Raw genomic sequence first — 27,791 nt, forward strand, 5'->3', positions numbered from 1 at the left:
CCCAGAGACAAAGGGCCACCCTCCTGTGACGTCACCGGTGCTGCCTGCCACACAGTTCCAGGTGCCTCCCTCTGGGCGCAGGGGAGGGCTGCCCTCCGGCACCTGGGCTGTTGGGCTATAAGGCTCATCTGGGCCATGAGCTGTGAATGGAAGTGACACACACGTCCATTGGCTGAGCATTTAATTTCCAGCGTGAGGTCCTCTCGTGTCCTCTTCTCTGCAGCAACCAGCCATGGCTCCAGGCGGTGACTTCTCCATGACCCCGGGCTCCTGAGCCATGGCCATGAGCAGAACCCCTCCCAGCACCACCGGCCCCCGTGGACAGACGGTGCAAACAGGAAATGAACATTTATCACAGCATCGCCTAACCTAGCCTGCCGGGATGGACATGCCGCCCAAGCTCACGCCGCGTCAGCCCCCTGGAACACAAATGCACCTTCAGAGAACGGAGGGGTCCGGAATTAACTGTGGGTAAGTTTTCACCCCCAGATGAGTGGGAGCTCACGAAAGAAATTAAATTGTAATAGAGGAAAATAAAGCGAGTTACGCGTCTTTCACTTCTGAGTTTGTGACCAGAGCTTTGTATCCGCTGCCCCGCCGCGTGACCCTCAAACATTCCTCACTTCTGTCCCCTCGTGGCTCCCACACGGACAGAGGTTAGGTTCCACTCACCCGCGAGTCCTAGCCTAGAGCCTGACATCCAGCCAGACCTCAAGGTATGCTGTTGATCTGATACCTGCAACCCCCGACTCACTTCAGAACAGTTCCCAGGTTTCAAAAACTGGTTCTGTTGCAGGGTCGGAGTAAGACGAGGGTGCCAGTCTCCAGGAGCACCCTCCCTCTGAGGGGCTGTCCATGCAGCGTGACCTCACTGCGCCCTGGGGCAGCCTCCAGCCCCTCCTGATTAGTAGCTCAAGGCTGAGAGCCCAGCTGCCTGCAGACTGTCTTTACTCAGGCCCAAAGCCAGCGCTAACCCAGTCGGAAGGAAGGACGCGGCTCAGCAGCCCTGATGAAATCAATTAAGAGAAAGCTGACTGAGACAGACGTGGCAGGCCTGCGGGAAGGCGGCCCAGCGCTCTGTCTGCAGAGCCCACGGCAGGCGCTGCAGGCTCAGATCTACAGGGACTCTGCTAGTGTCAGACACCACACAGTCCCAGCCAATGCTGTCAAGTAAGAAGATAAACTCAGGGTTCCCAGATCTCCTCATTTTTCAAAAGAACTCTGTAAGCTTATGTAAAATCTCTCAATTTTAAAATACTGGCAAATAATTCAGTTTTTATCTCCACACTGTGCAGACAAGATAAGACATCCTTCAGGGCTAGATTGGACTGGATTATGACACACCCCCCCATCTTAGGCCGACAGAGACAAGGCCACTCACCGGTTCCTCTCACTGTTCAGACAAATGCCACAAACATGTTTAATTCATTGCAAGCGTCTTTGCTGTGCCTTATGGTGTGTGTGTTAGCGTGTGTGCACGCACACATCTCTAACCCATGTGCCTGTATCTATAGAGAAACAAGTAACTGGCAGTTGGACACACATCGTCCTGGCAATCCTTACTGTCAGTGAAGTCGGAAGTGACAAGCAGAGCAACCTTCCTCTCGGGGGGAGTCATGGAAGGGTTCAAGGAGCAGGTCCCCCTTGAATCTCGCTCTCCAGGGGAGAGTGGAGAGGAGAGGACTTGCATTCCGAGGGCCCAGGGCAGGCAGAGGCCTCGGAGTGGAAAAGCCCATCACCAACAGCGAGCCGGCGCACACGGCTCAGGGGGACCCGTGGGGGCTCCCTGCATGGCCACAGCAGGTGCGGCTGCCGAGTCTCCTCTCCCCAGGGAAGCAGGAGGGGTGCACAGTCCACCTCCACCGCTCCCCAAACGAACGACCTCAGCCAACTCGAAGCACAAAACAAATGTGTGCATCTGCTCCTTACACAAGGAGGACTGTGAAAGGAAATCTAGTGAAGAAAACCAGAAACAAGGGGCAGGTCCCTAATGTCGGACTGATGCTATATAGCAAAGGCAAGAGCGCCAGGTGTCACCACACAGCCCACGACTCCTGCGGGAAGCAGGCCTCCTATGCTGGCGGGGACTCCTCCGAGGGGCAAGAAAGAAGTTAAACAACAAGCCAAGTCAGTGAGGAGGTGGCTTCCAGAATGACAGCATGATTGCTCCACAGACCCACTCCCCAGTGAGACAACCATAATTGGGGAAAATCAGCTTAAAGAAAAACCACCACCATTTAAAGTCCCAGTAAATTTTCCTAAAGGCATACAGCAAAGTAAGAAAAATTTATTCAAGGAAACCTACTAAGACTTGGTAAGAACAGAGTCTGTGACCCTTGAACCAGCCCCTGCTCCAGTCCAGGCAAGTGTGGCTCAGAAGACCCGGCTCCCTCCCGCAGGGCCTAATCACAGCTGCGCATCTCCTGGGCAGGCCACCTGCATTTCCCATTCTCTGCAGCTCCCAGGTAACAGCCACTGAGAGACCAGAGCTCCCAGCCTCCGTCCAACCGCGGCCACAGTGTGCAGGGTCTGTCCCAGGTGTGACTGGCAGGGAGTCCGGGCCTGGACTGCCCTCACCTCTGGGCACTCAAGCAGCAGAGGCTCCCCCAAAGGCAAACTGAGGCTGGAGGCTGCCTCCCCTGCGTGAGAGCTGGGGTGTCAAGCCAGGAGGAGTGGGCCACCGCCCCTGCCCCCAACTCCAGGGATTTCCCCAGATAGGGGAAGCAGGCCATCAGAACAGAGAATGCCAAAGCACTCCCCACGGAAGCGACGTTTTCTGAAACAGCGTGTGGGGAAGTTCAAGCCTGAGGGTACCTGGCCTCTTCTGGGTGTGTCATGTGAGGACGAAATCACACCCGCCTACCCCACCCGCCCCATCTTATCCCGCCCCACCTGCCCCCCTCCCCACCTACCCCAGCCCATCCCATAGTAGTAGAGGTGCTTGCTGTCCTCCGAGCCGAAGACCTTGATCACCATGCTGTAGAGATGCAGCCCCTCCACCAGCATCCACGCGAAGGCGCTCAGGAAGAAGTAGTGCAGGAGCACGGCCAGCACCCGGCACGGGGTCTAGGAGCAGAGCAGAGGGGACACCTCTCTGGGCGTGCGCAGCGGGCTCCGCCAGTACCCCAGCCTACCCGCATCCATTTCCGGGGCATCTTCGGGTCACGGGGCCTCACCCCCTTCTGGGGACCCACTCCCCTTTCTGGTCCTGGGGAGTTGGGTGCAGCACGTGTCTGACTGCCCTGTGGCCCCTCCCAGGCACAGTGATTGGCTCAGGAGAGGGCTGGAATCAGGCCTGGCCAATCAGCATAAACATCCCCACCCTTGCAGCAGGATTGGCTAAAGGGCTGGCACGTGACCCGCCTGGTCCAATGGGGTGGATTCTGGGGTGGGCGGAGCCACCAGGGGGCAGGTTTTCATCCTTCCTCTGGACAGGAGGACAGGAGCCTGGGATTTGGGCAGCGGTCTTGGACCCAAACATGAGGCCTGTGCAGAGCCGGGCCCCTGAGAGAAAGGGAGTTGAAGACAGAGAGGGCAGCTTGTGACATGGCTTAAACCCCTAGGTTCTGGACTTTTCAGTGACACTGGACTTCCCTAGAATCGTCCCAACAAGGGTAATGAACAGAGATGTGCAAACTATCCTAACGTCCTTATTTCTGGGTGCTGGATGCTGGCATCCAGGCCCCCCTGCCTTCTCTCGGATGAGCCCCAGAGGTCAGGGCCTGCCCAGCACACAGGCTCAGTCTCCAAGGGTCTTCTCTCCCTTCTGCTGCTGTTAGTTTCCTGGCCCCACCTAGAGGCTCAACCTGTGGCCTCCGATGCCTCTGGGAGCCTGGATCAGAGATGCCCTGTGCTCTGTGAGTCCACAGCCGCCGTCCCTAAGCTGGGACAAAAGGTCCAGGGGACCGGGAGCCCAGGGAAGAAAAGAAACATGAAAGCCAGGAGCGACCATCTCTGCTGGGGGCTCCAAAGTCCTGTCCTCCTGCGCCCCCCACATCAGTTAATTTTTGGAGAAAAAACGTACGAGCTGCTGCACTGTTGTGTTTCTTGTCATCAGGAGCTGTTAAATTTAGATACAAACTTGGGACACTCCTATTGCTTGTGTGGTCCCAGCACCACGTGGCCCTGCATCTTCTAGGACCCGCTGCCCCTTTCCTGTGGGGAACAGTCCCTCCCCACACAGAGGCTCTAGTGAGATTGGCCACCACAGTCACCTCTCCTGCTGGCCACAGAGGTCATCCAATGGGCCGTCACTCAAGCAGGACCACTCAGAGCTTGCCGTGGGATTCGTCACACAAAGGCTCTGGGAGGGAGAAGCCCTCCCAGCAACCCCAGGTGGCCCCCAGGGGTCACCATCTGGGGTAATGGGTGCCTGGAGCTGCCACCACGCAGTGGGACCTCAGTCCTCACAGTGTGGCCTGGACAGGTAGCATCAGCATCCCCTGAACACTTGACGGAAATACAGAATTCTAGGCCCTGCCCAGAGCTCTGAACCCAAACCCGAATTTTAAGAAAAGCCCCATGTGATGCTTCACGTTGGAGCTTGAGAGAAGTGCCCATAGGACAGAGTGAGGCCGGTGCACACCTCGTTTGTCCACAGCACGTCCGGAGCTTCTCAGATACCCCCTGAACCCCTAAACCTGCAGGGAGGCACCTGGAACAGAGGAGGGTGGATGGCTCCTTAGGCAGCAGCCCCAGGACTGGGATGTGGGGGCCACGGACGCTGCTGGCAGCAAGGACAGGAGGATGTGCTGACCCTCACTCGTGCCAGATGGAATTCACCTCACGTTAGCCAGTCCTGACGCATCCTAAGACCACCGACTTACAGCTTCTCCTGAACTGTCATTTCCTTCCCTCCGGCGAGCAAGCAGTGTCAGCTTCTCCTTCCACCAACTGGGTTGTAACCCACATCTCCCAAGCCTGGGTCATCTCCGTCTCAGCTCTGAACCTCCTGGGAGGTCTAAGACTTCCTACTCCTTGGAGAACCCCACCCCACACGAAGTAGGGGTGGGGGAGAAGGTAGGAGTGGGTCTTCACAGCCCCTTTGTTGAGAGTGCCCCCCCCACCCCCAGCAGGCAGAGGGAGCGCGGCTGTTTGCTGTCAGCGCAGGGATGGACGGCAGAGTCTGCAGCAAGACGGCACGAGGTCAGACCCTGGTTGGCCGCTAACCAGGGTCATCACCTTGGGCGAGTGGCTGTACCCTTCATGCCTCAGTGTCCGTCTCTGTAAGCAGGAGGTTAGCACCTCCTTGAGAGCTTGTTCTAAGGATTAACCTTGCTGATCCATGCAAGCTCTCAGCACAGCGCCCAGAGCGCAGTCGGGGCTCATCAGTGTGAGCTGACATCTCATCAGCAGCATCTTCATTACTGAGATGGATGCTGCGCGGAGGCTGGCACGTGCGTGTCATCTTCTCTGTCTCTCCTGGAGGAAGCCTGGCTATTGGGGGCTATTGGTCTGAATTCTGAGTTGAAGAAACTAGCAGGGGAAGGAGCCAGCCCTGTGACATCAGAGAGAGGAGAGGAGGAGAGAGGACAGCAGCAGGACCGAGGGGCCTACTCACGGTGCCCGGCTCCAGGCGGAAGCTGATGAGCAGCAGGACCTGGGCCACCAGGACTGCGAAGGACAGGTTGGCGTGGATGTGGTAGCGCTGGTTCCGGATGGTGCTGACCGAGCTGAGGGCAGAGAGGCAGGGGTGAGGCCCAGGCCCAGTGCCGGCTCAGGCGTGGCTGTTCCATACCACTCCACCAAGAGCCACCAAACAGGTCTTTATAAAGCCTGCCCAGATGCTGTCACTCCCGGCTGTGAACCCTCAATGACTCCCTATTGCTCTGAGAAACAACCTACTCCTTCAGGCCCTGCACGGCCTGGCCCCTGCCTGCTGCTCTGAGCCCTTTCCTGGTCACGATGCCGCTTTCTGTTCTCAGACACCCTGAGTGTGCTCCAGCCTCGGGGCCTTTGCACCAGCCGTTCCTCTGCAGTAAACTCTCTTCCCAGGTCTCCACATAGCGGCTCAAACGTCTGCCCTCAGAGAGAACTTCCTGGCATGAAGGAGCTCCGTCTCCTCACTCTAAACCGCTATCTCATGGTGCTGAGGGCCGTGAACTGTGTGCTTGTGCCTTTGTCCTTGCTCATTGTCCGGCCCCTTCTGGACATGTTATCTGTCTTGGGCACAGCTGTGTCCCGGAGCTGACTACGCCTGGGCACAGGGGGCTTGCTGAGGAGTAGCTGAGGAGCAAGGGAACCCAAGAATAAATGTCCTGAGCACAGTGCCAGGGTCCCTCTAAGCCTGCACCTGGCTCCCATCCTCACGTGTCCCGTGCACACCCCGTCCCTGCCACTCAAAGCTCCTGGGTTCCCAGATGACAGTGGGAAGTCAGGGGAGGGAAGCCACCAGCCTCTCCCTGCGGATCTTGTTGCAGCCCCCGACCACCCAAGCCCGGGACCCCCCATCCACAGAACTACCCAGATGACCGGTGTCCTCAGGGCACCAGAGCAGGTGAGGAGGGCACTGGACTCCAGGACGAACCCCCAGGAGTGTCATCTCCCAGCGGAGGAAGGAGGGAGGGGGCCACAAACTCCCAAGCGACCCAAGAGAGTGAGGCCCCCCAGGGGAGTGTGAACGCGAGCCGTCTCCACAGCTGGCTGCCCAGACTCACATCTCTCATGTGATCTCTCTGTCCCCGGTCAGAAAGGGCCACAGAGGAACTTGGGTCCCGCCCTCCACTCGGAGGAGCTGCAGAGGTCCCTTGGGCTCTGACCAGATGACACAGCTTCAACGGGATGGTGGGGCAGCCCTGCTGGGAACATGCCCTCCTGCCCGTCCAGTGCTCTCCCTCCAGGGACCTCCCACGCCCTGTCCCACAAGGAGCTGGCCGCTTTGATATCACTGCAAGGGTGTGTGGGGGGGGGGTCCTCAGTCCTGCTCTCACCTGGCCAGTCAAAGGGCCAGAAAGCTGGGGGCTTTCTGTGGGCTGGGGACCTTTCCAGAACTTTACAGCTTAGCTAAAGCTGGGTGCCCTCCAATTCCACAGACTTCCTCTCTCCTCTCTCTTTTCCAGCACCCACGGCCCCCTCCCTGCACCCCAGATCTCAAAATGAAAAGCAGTTGAGGGACAGCCGTCCAGCTGTAACAATGATGTGCAGAACTAAACAGGGGCAGCATGTCACCTCACAGGGGAAATCGAGGAGGGGCAGGGGTGACATTATCGTTTCCATGAGGCCACCAGCCCCCACCCCCCGGGGAGAGCAGAGGATGACTCACGAGAGCACGGCGAAGGTGACCAGTGTGACAGCCAGACAGAGCACGGACAGGGAGCAGCCGATGTAACTGATGGACGAGAGCGCCACCTGGTGACCGCGCGTGAGCTGCGGGGAAGCAGAGCAGAGGGGTCAGCTGGCCGTCAGGTCCTGGAGGGGCACCGGCCCTGCAGTTGGTGTGGCCCAGGCCTGATGGGCACCTCAAGCTGGACAGGGTCCAGGGCTAATGCACAGCTGAGTATGAGGCTACCACTGTCCCATTGTGGATGTGGTAGTGACCACTAAGCTCTGTGTCCACCCCAAAGGCCCTGCGGTCAGCACCGATGGAGGTTCAGTCCTTGGAACTAGCCCTTGCGTTTGTACATTTCAAACACTCCAAATGGCACCAAAGTCACTCAGATCCCTCCTCCATCCACTTCTACACTGCTACTGCCTAACCCCTCCCCTCCCAACCGGGACACCCCCTGCTGTCCACCTGCTGGCCAGGCCACGGGCCCCGTGTCTAGACTGCACATCCACAGGTGCAGAGTTTGCTTAAGAGGACGGACCCAGGACCCATACGCCCGGGTTCAAGTCCCAGCACGACCACGTGCCAGCTGATGACCTGGGACCGTGACTCAGTGACGCTATGAGGGTCCAATGAATTGACATCTGTGAAGTGCTTGGAGCAGGGCCAGGGAGACAAGACGCGCTGCAGGAGAGTTTGTGTAAGAGTTCGCTGTTATCCATGTCGTCCTCCAGCAGAGCATAAACAAGTGTGGTGAACTGAGCGCCTGCAAAGCCACAAAGGGCCGTAACAGAAGCCACAGCTCACCCAACAGCACAACCTAAAATGGCGGCTCCCTCGGCTCCATGAGCTGGCATCTCGAGGTCGGACACATTTGACCCTGGGCTCTAGGAAGCTCCCTGCTCCCTAAGCCACATGCCTCAAAGACCAGCTTCCTAAAGCTTGTTCCTGCAGAAGGTGCCACTGGGTGCTTCCTGCTATGGTTTACGGCCAGGTCTACAGCAAAGGCCCAGCCTGGAGCTCACTCCGCATCACTGCCCTCCACGTTCTGCACCAGACACCAGACATCAAGGTCCCTCCAGCTTGCCCAGTACACCCTGGGACCTTTGCCTCGGCTAAATTGCCTTCTCCCTGCTTCACTGGGACATAATCACAGCAAAAGTAGGCAACTCTAATGTCTGTAACAGTGCTGTTGGCAAGGACAGTGGAAATGCTCCAGACCCAGGAGGCCCCAATTCTGGAGCCCAGGAAATGTCAGTGGATCCAGGGAGCAATTTGGGAGCCAGCAGGACCGTGCCTGAGGATGGATAACTCAATGGATTTTACTACTTTCAGATGTGTGAGTCACTGCCAGTAACTCATTCCCGGGGCTACGAACACTTTAGTCCCAACTGAGTGGGGGGAGGGGAAGGAGAAGCCTGGACCCAGCAGCCTAGATGCGGGAGGGGTGGGCCCTCATTAGTCACCTCCTGTGTCTAACCATCTAACTGTTTACCAAAACAAGTTCCCTAGACAGGTGGGGCCAGCAATGTGTTCCTACAGCAGCCTTCTTGGAGATATCCCAAGATCTGGACCCCAAACTTCTCCACCTGCAGATAGACGGCCCAAGAGGTGTTCTGATTCAACAAGTACCCTGGGTGGGTGAATGGAAATACATTCCTGGAGCCACATTCCCATACTTTCTTCCTTGACACTCTAGCTCCTACAAGATATAGTTAGCGGGTCTTCCATGAAACGATGTTTCTGGTTTTAGACAAGTTCAGAGAAAGCTGAGTTCTCTATCCCCCTTTAAAGACTTTTGATCAATATAAGAAATTTAAGAGTTCTGAGGAATCCTGCAGGTAACAAATATTTAGCTATGTTAAACTTGGCGTTTCTCAAACTCTTTGGGGAAGTAAAAGAAGAGAACACCTCTAGACATGTAGTTTGGAGGTGCTGTTATAGAGGAAGTGACATCTTCCAGAAAGTGGACTAAAATCAAATACAGAAAACACTAATATTATACCAAAAATGTAATCTTTCTTTGCTGTCTCATAAGACAATTGAAAAGTCTCGTTGTCACCATTACAGTGATCTCTGCCTAGAGAGGTAGGGAGTATCGGTTACAAAAGTTAATGGGCATCAGCACACTATCAACTGTTCTTGGAAGTGAAGGTCCTTCTCTGCAGCACTCACGAAATTGAGCCAATGGAGATGTCAGCAAATGAAGGATTACAACAGTGCCTGTGTCCCAGAGCCAGCCTGGCTCCAAGGACATCTTCACCCCAGTGCCACCGGGAAGCCCTCTCCCTAGTCTGGCCCTGAGCCCACGTGCTTCACATGAGTCCTCCTCCTCCCTGTCCATCTCTATACTGCCTTAGTCATCTCACATCCCACCGGTGGGGTGCGTTCCACTCTCTGATACCACTTTTCTGTCTCATGGGGGGGGGTCTTCTTTCTCCCAGAGAGATGGGCTCTTTGAGGATGGAGATCACTTTAAGGAAACTGTGGGTGTCTCATCACCCACAGCCCTGAGGACAGCAGGGTACTACTGAGAACGATGGTTCTCCAGAGGTATTTGCTGAAATATACCCCAGCAGGGTAAAAAGAGCCCTCAAGTCTACTCCCTGACTCCATTACTGATTCACCATTAAAAGTTTACTTAACCTACATCACTGTTCATATACCTCTTACAGAGAGAATAAAACTTCACCTCCTCCATTCACAGATTTGTAGCGAGCTTCCAGCGGCCTAATGTTAGAGTTCACTGCACAGTGCAGAAGCTTCCTGGGTGTGAGGGCAGAAACTGGTCAGCCATACTCACTGAAATCTTTGACCCCTGTTTTCTACATACCTACTCTGCCTGGAGCTTCTGATAAATGAGATTTCAGCCCTAGCCTCAGACCCACACCTACCCAATCCTGTGCCATGCACCCTACAACCCTACTGTCAACCAACCAACCTTACAACCTTACTTACAATCAACCAACCTTACTACTAGAGTCAACCAAATCTACCATCAACCAACCCCACCACAAACCAATTCTGCCATCAACACACCCTGTCATCAATCTACCTTAATATCAACCAACCCCATCATCAACTAACCTTACCATCAACCAACTCTACCATCAACTAACTACCATCAACCAACCCCACAATCAGCCAACTCTAGCATTAACCAACCCTACAATCAACCAACTCTTTATCACAACTTTTACCAAGCCCACCCAAAGCTAGCCTCATGCCAGGCACAATGGAGAACACTAAAATGAATGAGATATGGCCCCTCCTTGAACATAGCTAACAGCCTGGCCAGGCAGCCTCGAAACGGTTATACAGGACATAGGCAAACTGTATTGGAGGGTCATATTTTACATGGCACTTGAATTATAAAATGAGCCCATTAGGTGAAAATGGTAGGTGATCTAAAGGAACTTGAAAACCCCGAGACCCCCTAAAACTGGAGTGTCTATAGTTTGCGCATGTAACCTCATTCATGGCCCCTTTGCACAGGTGTCTTGACTAACACTCAGGAAGACCACAGGAGGGGCCAAGAGGAACCTGCATGCAGCAGTCAGGGTCTTCAGAGCTTTCCAGTTTAAGACGGCTGTCAGACCTCCAGGGCAGAGCAGGGTGGGAGGTGACGCTTGGAGAGACCCCGCTTGCCGGCAGGGTTCACCCCCTTCTCTTTTATATAAGGGCTTTATCACTTGAACACATGTCCAGCCATTGGTTTGTCAGTGTGAGTATTAAGTGAATGTGTGTCCCACGTTAGCTGCAGCTCCACTGTGACCTGCAGACAGCCTGGCCCTAAGAGCCTGGAAGCAAGGGAGGGAGGAGCATAGCGAGGAGGGCGGGGCGTTCACACAGCTCAACAGGTGGGCAGGAAGCCGACAGAGAGGAGAGGAGAGGGCCTCTTAGACTGGAAGCAACGTGAGCTCTGGATAGCGAACTCCCCGAAGACAAGGGTGGTTGGTCTGACGGAGGATCCGGCAAGCTAGGTGCTCAATGAAGGAACAAGGATCAGAACACAACACCAGTCAGAGGTAGCGGGGCAGTCACAAGAGCGGAGGGCTAGGACAGGAAGAAGGTAACTGCCTTTACTCGGCACCTGCTGCATGCAGGCTGTGAATCCTCAGAGCAGCCCTGTGAATGGGCATCGTGGTTCTCATCTGCAGAGGAGGAAATTGCTTCGGGAAGTGACTGCCCAACACTACACAGCCAGAAGGGGCAGTGCCGGGACACCCCAGACAGCCTGTCCTTCATCTGCAACAAGCACGTGTTGAGCACCCACCGGGTGCCAAGTGTAAAACTTACACTGCAGTGAGGATAATAGATGAGAAACGAAGACACAAGCAGATAAACACACAAATGAATAAATGAGGCCACTGGCTCCGTGCTTTGACGAGGCCACGCGGGAAACAGACAGGGGCCCTGGCAGACGTGACCTGCAGAGGAGGGTGAGGCGGGCCTGACAGCGTTCACACAGCCACAGACCTGAGAGTGGTTCTAGGTCCTTCGCTCTCCCCTCGGAGCCCACCCATCACCGAGTCCTGCTGGTTCCTCTGCCAACACGTATCCATACATCCCTCTCTCTCTCCCCAATTTCCAGAGCCTTTGCCTTAATCTCCTCCACCCCTCGGACCTCCTCCCTTCTCCCTACTGCACCCCGGGCCATCTTCAGTCGTCTCCACTCAGCAGACAGCGCTCGCAGACCGCCACCCCCACCACGGGCGCCCTTGCATCTGGAAGGAAATCCATCTTCCTCCACGGCCCTGCCTGCATCTCTGCCTCCTCACCACCTTAGTCACTCTCAGGAGGTCCAGACAAGAAAGCAAGACCCTCCCCGTAATTCAGGAGGGGGCACTTAACGAGGGAAGCTGGTTACAGGGGTGTGGGAGACCCTGGAAGAGCGGAGGGCAGAACACCAGAGAACAGCCCAGCAAGAGCCTCTGCCCTTGCAGATCGAGAAGGACGACAGGAGGAGGTGACGTGAGCGGAGCGAGCAGGGCCCCACAGAGCTGGAATCAGTCGGGACAGGCCCGCCCAGGTGAGCTGGGGTCAGGGAAGGAGGGGCGGCACAGTGAGCAGGGACGGCAGAGGGGCCACGGCCAACACCAGCGAGCACCTCAGCAGAGGTGGATCACTCCAGTGCCCCCCTCTCATTGGCTGGAGTTGGCAGGAAGCCAGTTGTCAAGGGAGCCTAAGGCAGAGCAGGGCGAAGGACAAGGGGGGGACACATCTGAGAGCAAGCTGGAACATGCAGCCGCTCCCTGGGTCAGCCTCTGGCCCTGAGCACTCAGCCCCTCGCTGCTCCTGGACCCTGCACGCTCCGCTCCTCTGTCTCTACAGCCCGCCCCGGGCTCTTTGCAAGGCTGGCTTCTTCCCGCCTTCTGGCCTCCCAGCTGCTGGAATCCAGGCTCTGGGGGAGCCTGCCCTCCCTTGGGGCTTCTCTCTGACTCTCGCTGAGCCATGCACCTTCCTTCAGCCCCTGGCCAGCAGGAGCATGCAGCTCCCTGGGCAGCCCGGGTTTGGTGACAGCCCCTGGTCTTAACCAGCTGTAGCTTTTGTCAGCAGCAGCAGCCAGCCTCCCCTGTGCCGAGTCCAGGCTGCAGGTGCGTGTTGTGTTCCACTGAGGGAAGTGCATCACCAGCCGAGGACCTGCGGAAACGAGCTCCTTGGTTGCTTGCTGGCTGCTGTCGGGGGCCAGGACTGGCACCCACGGGCTGCAGCATCCAGCAGGTGGGATTTCTTCCCACTGGATGCACAAAGACTTGACTCCCATGGCTTCAAAAAGACGTCAGCGACTTGCTTTCCTCAGGCTACTGTTACCTCATTGAAGGAGTCAGCTGGGGGCCGAGGACTGAGCCATTTCACCCCCTGGTTACCCAGGCCAGGCCCCCGGGCATGTCTCACCACCTCCCCTCAGCCACACAGCTTGTGTATCAGTCTGAAGCCAGCTGGGAAAACAGAAACTACTCTAGCCTTTCAAAGAGTGGAAATTTAATTCAGGGAAGCATTTACAAAGGGGAGAAGAGAGCTGAGATGCCACAGGGATGATGAAGCCAGCGACCCTGGCCCTAATCGCAACAGGAAGCCACCTCCCCCGGCGGGAGGACCAGAGCCCAGGGCTCATGGTCACCTGAGGAAGGCCACAGTCATGGGCTTGATGAGCGGCCCAGCAGGAGCACCATGAGAGAAGACGGGGCACCCAGCCTTGCCTCTGTTCCTCCTCTGTTGGGGGAGGCACTGGACAAGAGGAAGACGTGGACCCAACCTGCAAGCCGCCCTGACACCCACTGGCATGGCATTGGGGCTGGAGCAGACCCCCGACAAGTGGAGCTGTAAGCTCTGTGAACACTGAAAACCGCACAGTGCTTGACCCAGCCGTCCCACTGTAGGAATTTATCCTACATACTCGCAAGCGAAGGCAAGGATGTCTGCACAGATATCTACTACTTGCAGTGGCCAAAGACTGTCGTCACCTAATTCCATCCACAGAGGCTCAGAGAAGTTGTGGGGAGACCCTGCAGGGGTTAGAACAGAGGTGGATCCGTGCAGACTGAGGTGGAACAGTCCCCAGGCCCCAGCGATAGGTGTTCAAAAAGTGCAGGACAGTCTTTCCTCTGCACGGCCTTTGTCTCGAGAGCAGAGAGCTGCACAGGCAGACCGTCTCTGAAGGGACAGAACCAGCCGCTGCTTCCGCGGGGGACAGGGAGACAGCCCTGGGCGGTGCTGCACCTTCCCACGTGCACACATCATCTTTAGAGAGAACGTAACTTAGAGAGTCCACAGGTTTCCTGTCACGTTGTTCCCCGACGCCCTGGCTTCATCTCAGTCCTGGAAAGAGCCCTCAGGCCCCTCAGGCCTGACACGGCGGGTTGGCAGCTTCTCAGAGATGGTCCGGCTTTTCCCCCTCTGGCTTCCACCACATTGCAGAGACCTATGATGCTTATGACAAAAAATGTGGACTTTACCACATAACTGGACCATAACACACTTCAATCCCTCAGCCTCCCAGCCCAGAGCTGACCGCCCTGAGCCGACACGGAGCCCTTGGCCTCCCTGTCCCACAGAGGCCGGGTTGTGCATCAGTGCTGTGGGGCCTCCGGGGTGGAGACACCCCCTGCTCCAAGCTGGTTCATCGCCTTGCGTCCCCACTCCCAGCCACCACCCTCACTGCAGACCCTGGAATGAGGTCTCGATTCTGAAGACAGCCCTGAGACAGGAGCCCACAGGATCCCCCCGTCAGCTTCCCTCTGCAGAGTAGCTCAAACCCCCACACAGCCCCAGAGCAGATGCTTCTTCTGGAAGATTCCAGAACAAATGAAGCAATGGCTGCTTTTCCTCTAAAAGTAGCAGCCGGGTCTGGTTGGAGGAGAGGGGATAAGTAAATTAGCAGGAGCGGATCCTGACCCCACGGTGAGGAAACTCTCTCACTGTCTCTAGGATGGGACCGGGCCAATGGAATCTGAGCTCTCGACAGCACCTGGCCACTGCCTCTTGCACCCTCATGTCCTATCCCACCTCCTGGGCCTGTGCCATACATCCCGGGTGGGCCCGGAGGCTGCCCTGCGAGCCTGGGGTTCTGAAGGGACAGAGAGGGCAGCAGGAGTGGCCCTGCCCCAGAGCTCAGCAGACATACTGACATGCGGGCCCCATGGAGCTGACAAGGCCCAGTGCAGGGGAGAGCCCGGGAGCCCAGGGGAGACCTGAGGAAGAGAGGTGGGAGGGGGCAGGGCAGGGAGGGAGGCAGGAGGCACCATCTCCCCATCCCAGGGCAGGGCTGGGAGCACCCAGCTCTCAGGCCATCTCAGGCTCTTAGGCCCCGGGGAGGGAGGTGGGTAAGAAGAGAAAGTGCCAAGTTCATGGCCTGGAAGGGCTCTGCTGGTGAATCAGTACAGTATGGAAGAGCGAGTGTGGAAGTCAGAGCCCAGAGGACGGCCGGGACGCAGCAGGACCTTGTCTGCGACCCTTTTCCTAAACAGCTGCACAGACCCAGGAAGTCAGAAGCAATGTGGGGGGTTTCTGGGTCTGTAAGAGGAAGGCATTTAGGACAGGCCCCTCCGGGGCTCACACACAGTGAGCCGTTACATTCTCGGGACAAGAAAAGGGCAGAACAAACCGACTTTTCTGCAGGTGGAGTTCGCCTCTGCCCCAGACCGGAGGAGAGTGGTGGAGGTGGGGGCTCCCCTGAACCTCCATAGGACCCCCATCTAAAGGGAGATGGGTCACCCCACCTCTGTACCCATCAGCCAGAGGACTCTGACGTCCTTCAAAAGAATGAACAGAAAGGGGGATGCCTGGCCACGAACTGACACGCAGTGCTGGGAGGTCTGAGGGCCCCAGACTCAGGCCCCCGGGGGGGAGGGGCCAGCCCCACTCCACCCCAGTCCATTCCCTACTCCTCTCTCATGTGGCTCCTCAGCTGTCCTGACACCTCCAGGGGCCTCATGCTAGTGCTGACATCACTGCGACCTCAGTCAGGCTGGGTGCTCAGAGCTCAGTACTTGGGGCTGGGTGTTCGGGGCAGGGAGGCATCTGACGCCCAACACAGCTCCACGAGGAGAGGGTCCCCACTTACATCCCAGACAGGAAACTGAGGCTCAGAGCGGGCACTTGCCCCAGGCCATGCAGTGTGACAGGGGAGGGACCCTCAGTACATGGTTGACTGAAGCAGGAACAGAGCCACGCAGCAGGTGCTCATCAGATGCCTGAGTAAGGGAGAAGCACATGAGGAGCCCCGGGCAAGGAGCCTGTCTCCCTACGGTGCACCGTGCCCTCTGCCAGCACCATCTACGTGTTGGCCTGGCCTGTTTGTGACACACCCACGGGGACCACAAATACAGCTCAGAGAGTGGGCATTTCACCAGCCCCCAGTGCTACCTTGTAATCAGGCTCCCACGCCCGCCTGGCCCCCCTCCCTGGCAGCCAGAGCCGGCTGAGTGGCCTCAGGCGGCCGCACCTGGCCTAGCCAGGGAACTGCTGAGTGCGGGTCCTACAACCATCAGCCCAGAGTAGACGCAGCCCCAAGGGATGGGGAGGGGTGCTGAGACGGCGGGCCCCACTGCAGCTCCTGCCTGGGAAGGTGTGTGGGCCCCGACAGTGCCCTGCTCTCCCGCCCGTGGCTGGATTTAGAAATGCCAAGAAAAGCCTAGAGTTTGCTTCAGGACATGGATTCCTCTGAGTCACAGACCACAAACTCCAATGCCTCCAGAGACACATTTTCTATAAATTCACGAGGCCAGCTGTGAGCCTGCGTACATAATAAACAACAGGGACTATTCTTCCAGAAAGATCTTTTCCATTATTTTTTAACAAAAGTCCCTCTTAGTAGAAACATCATTTTCCTACCCTAGGAAAGAACAAGAAGCATTTTCCTGTCCTCCAAAAGGAGAACAATGATGTGAATATGATGCTGAGTGGCCACTGGCCCAGAGCATGAGGAAGGCAATAGGGAGTGCTGGGGACTGTGGTGAGCTGAAGCCCACACTGCTGCCTGCAGGGGGCAGTGGCTTCTCAGTCAGGAGTGGAAGCTGCGTGTGGCCGTATCTCTTTTTTTTTAAGAAAACCAGAAATCCAAAATTTTAAGTAATATATATGGGTTTCGAAACATTGTCAACTTTTTTTTTTTAAATTTAAACCTCTGTGGGTTAAATGGAACACGTCCACTGGCCAAAGTCAGCCTCCAGACCACAATGCGAGACTGTCTTATTGACTTGCTCGTCCCCTGTGACTGCCAGGCCCCTCCCCTGGGCTCCTGATGGGAAGGCGACAGGTCCCTGGGTACTCGCTTTCCCAGGCCGCACCTATCCTGGCAGAGAGCTCCTGCTGCCCCCTCCCCAGGACAGGTGCCTGTGCCCAGGCCGCTCCCAAGGAGCCCAGGAGGAGCTGAGGACGGGCCAGGGGGCCTGTGTGGGGCAACGCAGGGGAGCAGCCACACGTGGAGGGTCAGCCACCTGGAGAAAGTACAGCGGCACTGCATGGGCCTCTGGTGCTTCTGCCAGCTAAGGGACGGCACCCACCACTCCCTTACCTTGGGTGTCGCCCTCCCCACCGGGGCAGCCTTGCTGGGAGTGTCCGTCACTGCGTGGAGCTTTCCCACGTTAGACAGCCAGACTGTCCCCTGGAATGCAAACCTTGGGGGAGGGCCCCAGAAGCAGGAGGGACTGCACCACCCCTGAGGCGGCCCTAGTGTCAGCCCCTCGGCCAGAGCCTTCCTGTCCTCACCCCCTGACCCCTCCAAACCCTGACTGTCCTGATGTCCCTTCGTATACGTCCTGTTATGTTGGCCCCCGTGGTTACTGTTGCTTCCACAGCAAATCCAGGTGGACCACCTCCTGGGACCCTGGCAGGGCAGCCCACCACTGCAGCCACCGCTGCGGGACCCTCGCTCCCTGGCGCCCCCCGCTGGTCGGTCCTGAGGATGACAGAAATTCAAGCACCACCTACCGGCCCTGGAGCAGCCCACAGTCCGCATGCCTGCCCAGTGGTGTCAGCGAGTCCGGTTTACAGACTAAACGGCTTGCACGAGGCATTCTGGGCTCCAGGGAGAACGCTTCCTTATTTCCCCAAGCTCCTCTCCCCTGTGGAACTGACTCATTCGTCCACGCACTCTTTCAGGCCATAAACACTTATGCAGCACCTGCTGCAATGCCAGGCTCTAAGCCACTGGGGGTTGGGAAGAAGCCGTGAAGGAGATGCGCTCTCAAAACCGCCACACCTAGGAGCAGACCTTGGAAACCGCCTCTCCAAGCTGCTGATTTTATTATCCAGTCATTTTATGTAATTCCACACAAATGCATAAACGGGAGGGTATCACGCAGGCCGGGGTTTCAGTCTAGTCTCCCCGGACCCTTACTGGGCTTGCCCCCCACCTCCTGCCCCTGCTGGACACACGTGGCCCCTCTGACACTGCTAGCAACCTAGAATGCAGCTTCTATACCTTCCACATCATCATACAATCATATAACAACAAGTAAATTCACATACACGAACACACGCACACACGGGGATCCGACACCATTTCATAAAAATGGGATATTTATGCACTCTGTTCTGTGTCTTGCCCTTTTCACATAACAATACCTTGGAAATCCCTCCAAATCCGTTGGCATAATTACAATTCCTTCTCTAGTAGCCACATTTTATTTCTTGATTAATCGTTCCCCCTGCTGACATGGAGGTGCATCCCATTCCTTGGCGTAGATGTGTCAGGATTTACACGCTCATCTGTGTAATCTTCACTGATGCTTCTGCTATTTCCGCTACAAATAAGGCTGTAAAAGTTATTTTATTTTATCCTTTTGCGTATTATCTTGCTTTCTGATTGTTTTCACTCTTTGACGTAGATTCTCGGGGGTGTGTTGATAAGTGACAGGGTCTGTTCTGGATTCTCTGCTGTTCCGATGGCTGCCTCCCTGTGCTGACGGCAGCCCCATGCTGTGGGGTCACAGGAGCTTCCCCGTGTATTCCGGTCCCTGTCGCAGCAACCCTCTCCTCCAGCTCTTTCACTTAATATCCTTGGCTACTCTCGAAACTTCCCGTTCCAAATTAACTTGAAGATAATTTTATCCAACAGAAATAAGTTAATTTCTTGGGAGCCAGACTGGATTTGAGCGCGGTAATTTTAAAGATGGAGAATGTGCATCTAGGGAGGTGCCAGCTGGCACTACCAGTGACGGACCCAGATCTACCAGCATCAGTGCCCAGGTTCGTTCCCCTGGTCTGAAATGCACTTATGGCGGGAGGCTGAAGCCCCAAGATGGAGCTGGGTTTCTGTGATTCACATTTAAAATAAAGATACCCATTCTTGTCCACTGTTGGAGGAGGTATAAGTTGGCACAGCATCCCCAGAGAGCAACGTGGCAATGTCCTTGAACACTTGAGTGCCCATGCCCTTTGCCCACAGATTCCCCTGCCAGGAATTTAGGCCAGAGAAGTGTGTACAAGCCCGTGCACTGAACCGGCAGAACAGCCAAAGCCTGGGGCTGCCGTGGTGCCGACGGCGGGTGAGCGGACGCAGCCTCAGCGCAGAGGCTCCTCGTCTCGCAGTGACGGGCGGCGTGACGAGAAGGAGGCGGAGGCATGGGCACAAACCACGAGGGTGTTGGAGCCACGGAGCAGGCAGGGAGCCTTGTTTGCGGCGTGACAGTCCGTGTGTGAGGGCACGCACTCCTGTTTGGAACCGAGAACGGTTCTGGGAGGAGACGCAAGACGCCGGTGACAGGACTGTCTTCGCGGGAGTGGAGTTAGGACGCCAGGAGGCCGTGGAGAAAGTTATTTTTCACTCAATACTCTTTTTCCTCCTTGATTTTCTTAAACGTATGTATGTATTAGCTACTGCATTAACTAAAACTATTTCCAATAAAAGAAGAATATCAGGACGATTAACTAAAAACGGTCACAGTCGGGGTGACCAGATGCTCTGGATCAAGGGGGCCCTACTGGTACCATGGTCTCCTGGATGGTGACTCTCCGACCAGCCTTCAACAGGAGGTGGTCCAGGCCTGTTTCCCGCTCACCTTGGCAGGAGCACAAAGGCTGGTGCAGTCTTACCTGCTTAGGGAAGGCCCACCCTCCAACGCCCCCCTCCTGGGGTCTTTTGGTCAGATGAGCCCTCACTGCTGGTGAGCAGAGCCGTGGCCAGGTTGGAGTCCATGGCACGCTCTCACCAGGAAGAGACAAGCAGAGTGAGGCTAGAAACAGCCAGGTGGGTCCGGTCCTGGGAGCCTGGACTGTCCCTTGAGCCCAGCCCACTGTCTGAGTCACCATGGAGGGGAAGCGCCAGCCGATGGATTCTAGAGAATCCCTCGGGTATGCTGGCTTGCCATGCCCCTGACAGCTGAGAGGCTCTGCTCACTCGGGGGGAAAGGGGCCCCTGACAGCAGCCCACCGAGGGCAAGCTGGGTGGTTGAGGAGCCAGGAGAAAAGGGATGCGTGGACACGAGCTCCGAGGAGAGAGCCTGGAGGCAGAGCCAAGAAGACCCGGGTTCAGGTCACGGAAGTGGCTGCCCAGCTGTTTTCATTAATCCTTTAAAAGTGCCACGGCTTGGGTTTCTACTGGTAATAACTGCCTTAATTCTTCTCACATTCGTTTTTAGCATGGATAATTTTAAATCATTTTCAAATCAACCTTTCCTGGCAACGAGTAGATATGATTTGCTTCCATGAAGACACCCACAGACAATCTAAATCTGGTGTCACCTACACTGAGTGGTGACAGATTTGTCATCTTACGTGCTCTGTGACCCCGGTGTTTTCAGCTTGCTGGACTGTGCTGCCTCCCTTCCTGCCTCTCCGCCAGCTCTCACGACACAGCTCGTGGTGCTTCAGCCCCCTCTGCCCTGCCCTGCCCAGAAGAGCCTCCCAGGTCACAGAGGGAGACGGACGGGATTAGTCCTCAGCGTGTAAAGGACCCAGAGGAGGGAGCCCTGCCCACAGGCCGTCCCGGGCCCGGGCCTGTGCCTGAGCTCTGGGATTCTGAGGGCTCTGCTCCCTGGGTGACCGTGGGGAAGCCCGAACCCTCATGTGTAACCTCGAGGATGACAGCCCCTCACTCACAAGGAAGGAGGGAACACACGCTGTGCGAGCACCTGACACAGGGCCTGAGCTGTCCTCGCTGTCACTGGCAGGTGGTCTGCACTGTGACCGCCAGGATTACAGCCTCCCTCACTGACCACGGTGCCTGCCCTCCAGGGCCGCCTCGTGGGCTGAGCTCCTCGTAAACCATTCTTTGTTTCCCGGGCCTCTGGAAGGACCTCTCCTAAAAGGCGGCCCGCAGGTTTCCCACTGCAGCTGGCCTCCAGGAGGATGACGTGTCTGAGGCCCTCCCTCCAGTCCCCCAGCCAAAGTCAGGTGTCTACAGGCTTCTGATGCACATTCGGGGCCAGACGCTCCTAACTCACCCTTCAGATCTGTAACAGTCGGCCCGGCTGTCTCCACAGAACGGGAACAGAAACCCGATCTGACTTGTGCAAACCAGTGCCTACGTCCAGGTCTATTCAGAGAGCGGCCCGGGGCCAGCAGTGCCTGGGCATCCCCTGAGCCTTGTTAGAAATGAGGACCCTGGCCCACCCGGACCTGCTGAATCAGAGCCTGCATTTTCAAAGGCCTGGCTGGCTCTGAGCAAGTGGAGGGAGGGCAGCTGGTCTGGGGACATCGGGCTGGGCCAGCTCATGGACATACCTCTCACTCATGGCCTGGAAATAAAGATGACACATCTAAAGCTCAGGAGATTTCACAGCGAACCAGATCTCTAGCTTTTCTCCCTAGGAGATGGCGCAGCACTGGGTCTCATCTGCAGTGGCCGCCGCATCGGCAGAGAGGACTCTCATTCACCACCACCCCACCCTCCACGACGGTCCCCCACTTCCATCACTCTGTCACCTCTCTGTCCCCTGACATCCGAGTCTGAAGCTCCTGCCTCTGAGCCCCTTACACTTCCCTGGGAGCCACAGCAGCCTCAGGCCTTTGCACCTGCTCCTTCCTCTGCCTGGAGTCCCTTCTGTCCATGGGGCTCCACTCCCACCTTCCTGAGGTCTCTAACCCATTGCCACAGCTGTCCTCTTTAAAACAGCACCACCGTCACCCAGGTCATGTTCTCTCGCCTTACAATATTCTCTTCATCACCCTCACTGCCACACACATAGCATGCTTCCATGGCTGAGTGTCTGCATCCCCCCCAAGACCGTGAGCACTGTGATTTTTCCACTGCTATCTTCCAAAGTCCAGACTAATGCCCAAAAGCCTGGGGTCTTCACCTAGAACTCAGCAATTGGTTGTTGAATGAATGAAGGACCACAGGCAAAACCATCCCTGTCTCTGGGCCTCATTTTCTCCACTTGTAAATGAAGGGACTTGGCCACAGCATCACTCAGACCCTCCCAGTTTTACTGACGTATTGTGTTCTGCGTGGCAGCAGCTCAGTGCCTTTTCCTCTGGAATGGCAAGGTGAGTCACTGGACTCTCACTGACACCAGAGGGATGCGTGAATGAGCCGTGTGGGCTGAGGCCTGGAGGAGCGAGGAGAGGAGGATGTGCGGCAGAGGAGACAGATGGAGGCACGAGCCTCACGGAGGCCAGGCTGCTCACCTCCTGGGGTCCGACCGTGGTGAGAAATATTTGTGATATCATGACCCACAGAACAGGATAGGAAAGGATGACGGAGAAAGAAATGGAATGGATGGGATGGGACAGAATGGAAGAGAAGGGAGAGGATGGAATGGATGGGATGGAATGGATGGGATGGGACAGGATGGAATGGATGGGATGGGATAGGACGGAATGGATGGGATGGAAGAATGGATGGGATGGATTTCAGGGGCATCTCCTGCAGTCAAGGTCATTGACACCCAGGCTCACAGCACAGACTTCCCCTTTCCACTTCAGTGCACTCTGGTATATTGCACTTTATTCTATTTCATTTTCCCTTAAATTGCTAGCAACGGCCCTCCCTAGCTACTAATGGTTCACAGCCTCCTGTGCACAGCCCTGATTTAGGAGCAGTGGAGGAGGATAAAAGAGCTGAGGGATAATGAGAAAGGGGTTTTGACAGAGTGCGTGGGAGGAATGGAGAGTAAAAGGGAAGGCGACCAGGTGCAGTCGCCTGATGGGCAGCTGCTCCCCAGACGTCACACCCACTGGGGTTGTCTGGGGGTCACACCTGCCTGAATAAACATTTACCTCTAAGGGTGCTCTAAGGGCAAACAAGTGGGCGCACACCCCACAGGCCCTATGATAGAACCACCCTTTGGAAACTCAAAGTGCACAGTGTGAAGGACGCCTGGCCCGTAGGTGCCTCGGCTTCATTTCATGCCCGGTCAGGGTTCCCAGACATAACCCATGCTTTCTTGGCAACTCCGATTGATGGGATTGCCGAGGAGTCTGCACACTCCACTCTCTCACTTGAAGTTTCATCACAAGCAGGGCAAAGGGGGCCATTTGTCCAGGCTCCCACACATGGCCAACGTTGGGTGTGTCTGTGCATGGGGGGTGTGTGGGGGTCGGGGGTGTGGTGCCGACCCCATGTCCTCTTAGGGCTAGCAGGGAACTCCCCTCTGGATTCTCCACAAGCAGATCATGTTCTCGATGCAAAATCCATGCTGCATTTCTCAAACAGAAAGAGCCACCGCACGCTCAGCGCCCTCCATCCCTGACTCCGAGCCCATGTCTGCCTCCTGCCCTCTGCGCTCGCTGCTCCTTAACCTGGAACAGTCTTCTCCCAGGCCTTCAAGAGACTAGTTTCTTCAGCCATTCAAATGTCCCTTCCGCGGAGACACCTCTCCGGACCACACCGTCAGAAGGCCATCTCCTTCCCCCGCCACCTTCTCCATCACTCTCTTCAGTGCTCTTCCTACACTTATTGCTATTTGAAATTACCCATTTATTTGCTAATCTGTTTATTTTCTGTCTTTCCCACTAGAATATAAGCTCCTCAAAAGCAGAAACTCAGTATTTTTCTTGTTTGCCACTGAACCTCCAGAGCCTGCCCCATCGTAAGTGCTGACAAGTACGTGTTGAATGATGATGGATGAGGTCCTTACGGGGCAACCAGTTGCAATCTTGGTGTTGCTACAGGAATCACACATTCCAGACAGAACTGATCCAATCAAGCACTCCTCAAATATTTGCTGACGCCCGATCTACGCAGTCCCTGGCCTCCAGAATCCCAGAGAATGGAGCATGTTCCTAAACAAACAGACCCCGGTGGAGTGGATGTGCCCAGGGAGGGCGGGCCACCCCCGTAACAGGAAGGGGGTTTGCCGGAACGCCTGCCAGAGCAGGTCAGGACAGCAAAGGTCACTTTCAGCAGGTGCAGACATCCCAGCCCCCAGCTCATTTCCCAGGCTCACCCGCCTCCCTCCACTCAGGCACAAGGAGCAGGAGCTCGAGCACCTGCCCAGAGGAGGGGAGGGGCTGCTGAGCCAAGCTGGGTGGAGAGCACAGCTCTGCTGAAGCAGGGAGGCTCTGCTCAGCTCCAGCCTCCCTGTTCTGAGCAAGAACTTGGGCGCAGCATCGCCAAACCCTCTGAATCTTCAAGAGGAGCCAGAATTTCAGAGTCGTAAATAAAATTTTTCAATTTCCAAAACACAGTTTGGGATGAAACAAAATTTGTCTATAGGTGCCTGGCTTTGGTGGACCTTAGGAGATCCTTAGGAGGAACAGCCCCACCTCCTCCTGCCTCTCCTCCCCCACCGTAGAATTGGGGGCCTAGAAGCCCATGAAGTCATTCACACACAGGTGTCAGAGACTGAAAACAGGTCCAAGGATCCCACCCAGGGGCATCTGCATTTTTAAAGAGCACTTTTTTCTCTCTTACAAGCTATGCTTGCCTTGAACCAAAGAAATGAATCTCTAGCCCTTAGGGCTGACCATGAAGCCCAGTAGGAAATAAAGATAAAATATTCTGAACCAACCAGGAGGCCCCCTCCATCCTTAACCTGAGGCTCCAGGGAGGATGTCATGGTCCCATTTAGAGAGAAGGAGACCAGAAGGTTGTTGAAAATCACTTCGCCCACCACAGGGCTTGCTAACTCTGGAGCTAGAAGTCAGGTCTCTCAGAAACAGGCCCAGTGCCCTGTCCAGCCCAGTGTCTCCTGTCTCACAGCAGCAATGCTCAGAGGATGTGGCGTAGGCACACTGTAGACATAGGCACCTGTGTCTCACACTGGGTGACTTCTTCGCTGGACACTCACACACACAGGTTACAGCCCAGGACCTCACTCAGCTGAACTGGACACAGCCCTGACACCCCGCAGCACAGGGAGGATGTCACAGCCCAGTGACAGAAGGCAGAAAGTGCTGGCGTGACCACCTTCCAGTCTGCACGCAAATCTTCGGGAGGGAGCAGGGTCTGCACAGGTGCGGCCTGAGGACACCTGAGGCAAAGATTTCTTCTGCCAAAAAAAGTAGAGCCTCGCAAATGTCCCTAATCACAGAGCCTCCCTGACCAGCCCCCCTGGACAGTGATGGGTAACACAGGCCACCCTGCCCCCGCCTGCAGCCCAAGGTAGGCAGGGCACCTCCTCGAAGCCTGGGACCCCTCGACGCCCAGCTCTTACCTCCAGCGGGACCACCTGCATCAGGATGGCGAAGTTGGTGAGGTGCGTGCAGCGGCAGATGGAGTAGCTGAGGTTCCCCTCCACGAGCGCACAGCCCTGGTTCGACCAGATCCCGTCCCCGGAGCTGAGGACAGGACATGGGAGAAATGGTCAGCGGGAAGCACCAGACCACCCTTGGCCAGTGGACTCAGAAAGGCTTCTCATGCATCAGGCTGACAAGAGCAGAGCGCGGCTGGTGTTGATCAGGCCACAAGGAAACAGGCCTCCTTCTGGGAGAGGAAAGTGGTGGGGTCACTTTGGCACAATGGCTTTGAAAGCACCTGGACCAATAGCCACCAAAAAATGAGATGTACAAGTCCTACCACCCAGCAATCCTACTTCTAGAGGATTCTGAGGTATATGCACAGGGGACACGTCAGGGTATTTACTAAGTGATGGGTGACACTAGAGAACATTAAAGTAATCTAATGTCCACCTTGGGGAACTGGATAAACTATAATATATGACAAAATACTACACGTCAGTCAAAAAGGTGTATCGAGGGGCTGGCCCCGTGGCTGAGTGGTTAAGTTCGCGCGCTCCGCTGCAGGCGGCCCAGTGTTTCGTTGGTTCGAATCCTGGGAGCAGACATGGCACTGCTCATCAGACCACGCTGAGGCAGCGTCCCACATGCCACAACTAGAAGAACCCACAACGAAGAATGCACAACTATGTAGCGGGGGGCTTTGGGGAGAAAAAGGAAAAAATAAAATCTTTAAAAAAAAAAAAAGAATAAAAAGAAAAAAAAAGGTGTATCGATATGGATAAAACCCAAAAACGTAATGTATAATGTTTCATGTGTCACAATGCTGCCAGGGGCACGACACACAATGAGATCCTATTCTTCACATTTTCCGTGCACACAAACATCAACTGTGTATAAACTATTGAGACAACTCCCCAGCGGTTACCTCCAGAGAGGGGAGGAGCTCAGGATAAGATGTAAAAGTCAAAGAGACGTCTGCTTCTTTATAACATTTTCCTTTTTTAAAGAATAATGCATCAACACAGTACTTGTATCATTTCTTAAAGTGTAAACCTAGACAGAAACGACTCAAAGGTTAACTGTGGTTCATTCTTCTGGTGAGAATCTCGGCGATTCTAATTCTCTTCTCTGTCTCTCTCTATATTTTCAAATTCCCGAAGAGATGCTTAAATGGTTCTTCCCGGACATTGTAAGTTTGAGTTATCAGCAAAGACAGATCTTTGGCAGGGGCCTTGGCAGAAAGCTTTCATAAAGCTGAAGAAATTAAAAGGCTGTAGTTTCTCTTTGCTTCATCTTCAGTTTGACTGTAATGTCAGCAGCGAACGTAGCAGATGAGAAATGTGCCTTTGGGGGCGGGAGTGACTGATAAAGACTCAGTCGTGCCCCTGCCCCACCCCCGCCCCGAGAGTGTGCCACGAAGCAAGCACAGCTGGCAGCATTTTTACTTCCATCCCTGAGGCAGAGGGTGTCCCCGTGAGGATGCGACGCGGTATGACTGGAACTCTGTGCTCACGGGCGACACAGAACCTGAGGGCCGGGTGGGAAGAGTCATTTGGAGACAGCTCAGGCGGGCATTGAGCCTGATGGCCGAGACTCGGTCAGCGGCCTCAGAGGCACTTTTCACGATGCAGGGTCTGCCCTCCTCGGGAGGTGGGGGGCATTCAGCAGAGACCAGAGGGCACAGCCAGCAAAACCCCACTTCAGAAGAAAAGGGATGGAAAGATTGGGTCATATCCTCCTCCCTCTACCACTGGTTCTGGTCTAATGTCTCCAGGACCTTGAGGAGAGTCAGTGACATGGGCTGTCAGGTTACGCACAGCACCTCTGTCTGTCCACTGAATGTATGAAAGCCACCTTCAGTCAGAGTGTGGCCCGAAAACTAGCAGGCACTGAATTAGGTGAACATGGCCAAGGGGACAAAAACTGTGCTCCATGGGGCCGGCCCCGTGGCCGAGCGGTTCAGTTCGCGCGCTCCGCTGCAGCGGCCCAGGGTTTCTCTGGTTCGAATCCTGGATGTGGACATGGCATCGCTCGTCAGGCCATGCTGGGGCGGCGTCCCACATGCCACAACTAGAAGGACCCATAACTAAAAATACACAACTACGTACCGGGGGGCTTTGGGAGAAAAAGGAAAATAAAATCTTTAAAAAAAAACCCAAAAACAAAAAACTGTGCTTCTGCTAACACAGAGGGTAACTGGGAATTAAAACCAGGAAAATCACTTTCCCAAATGGAGCCGTGAAGGTGTGACAATGGCCTAATACGCCAGGGGAACTGAGCCCTAATGGGCAGCACCTCCTCCCGGGTGTGAAGATCCCTTTCCAGGGTGCCAGGGAACACAAGACAGGCGGACTCCCGGCTTCCGCACAGATAGTCTGCCCTGCAGGCCAGGCTGGGCGATGTCAGACATCAGCAAAAGGTGCACAACCCTGTGACTCAGGAAGTCTGCGTGCAAGAG

General features: G+C 55.7%; 1 protein-coding gene across 2 annotated transcripts in view; it reads right to left on the reverse strand.

Moving 5' to 3' along the window:
• ADGRD1 (adhesion G protein-coupled receptor D1) overlaps positions 1-27,791 on the reverse strand; it is a 143,217-nt gene that overhangs the window by 23,811 nt on the left and 91,615 nt on the right. For both annotated transcript variants that reach the window (XM_046641204.1, XM_046641203.1), the window contains 4 exons: positions 25,309-25,432; positions 7,262-7,365; positions 5,561-5,672; positions 2,913-3,066 (listed from right to left, as the gene is read on the reverse strand). In XM_046641204.1, the coding sequence (XP_046497160.1) occupies positions 2,913-3,066; positions 5,561-5,672; positions 7,262-7,365; positions 25,309-25,432 (494 nt within the window). The remainder of the gene's footprint in view (positions 1-2,912; positions 3,067-5,560; positions 5,673-7,261; positions 7,366-25,308; positions 25,433-27,791) is intronic.

Source organism: Equus quagga, chromosome 15 (assembly GCF_021613505.1).
Source record: "Equus quagga isolate Etosha38 chromosome 15, UCLA_HA_Equagga_1.0, whole genome shotgun sequence".
Taxonomy (NCBI): domain Eukaryota; kingdom Metazoa; phylum Chordata; class Mammalia; order Perissodactyla; family Equidae; genus Equus; species Equus quagga.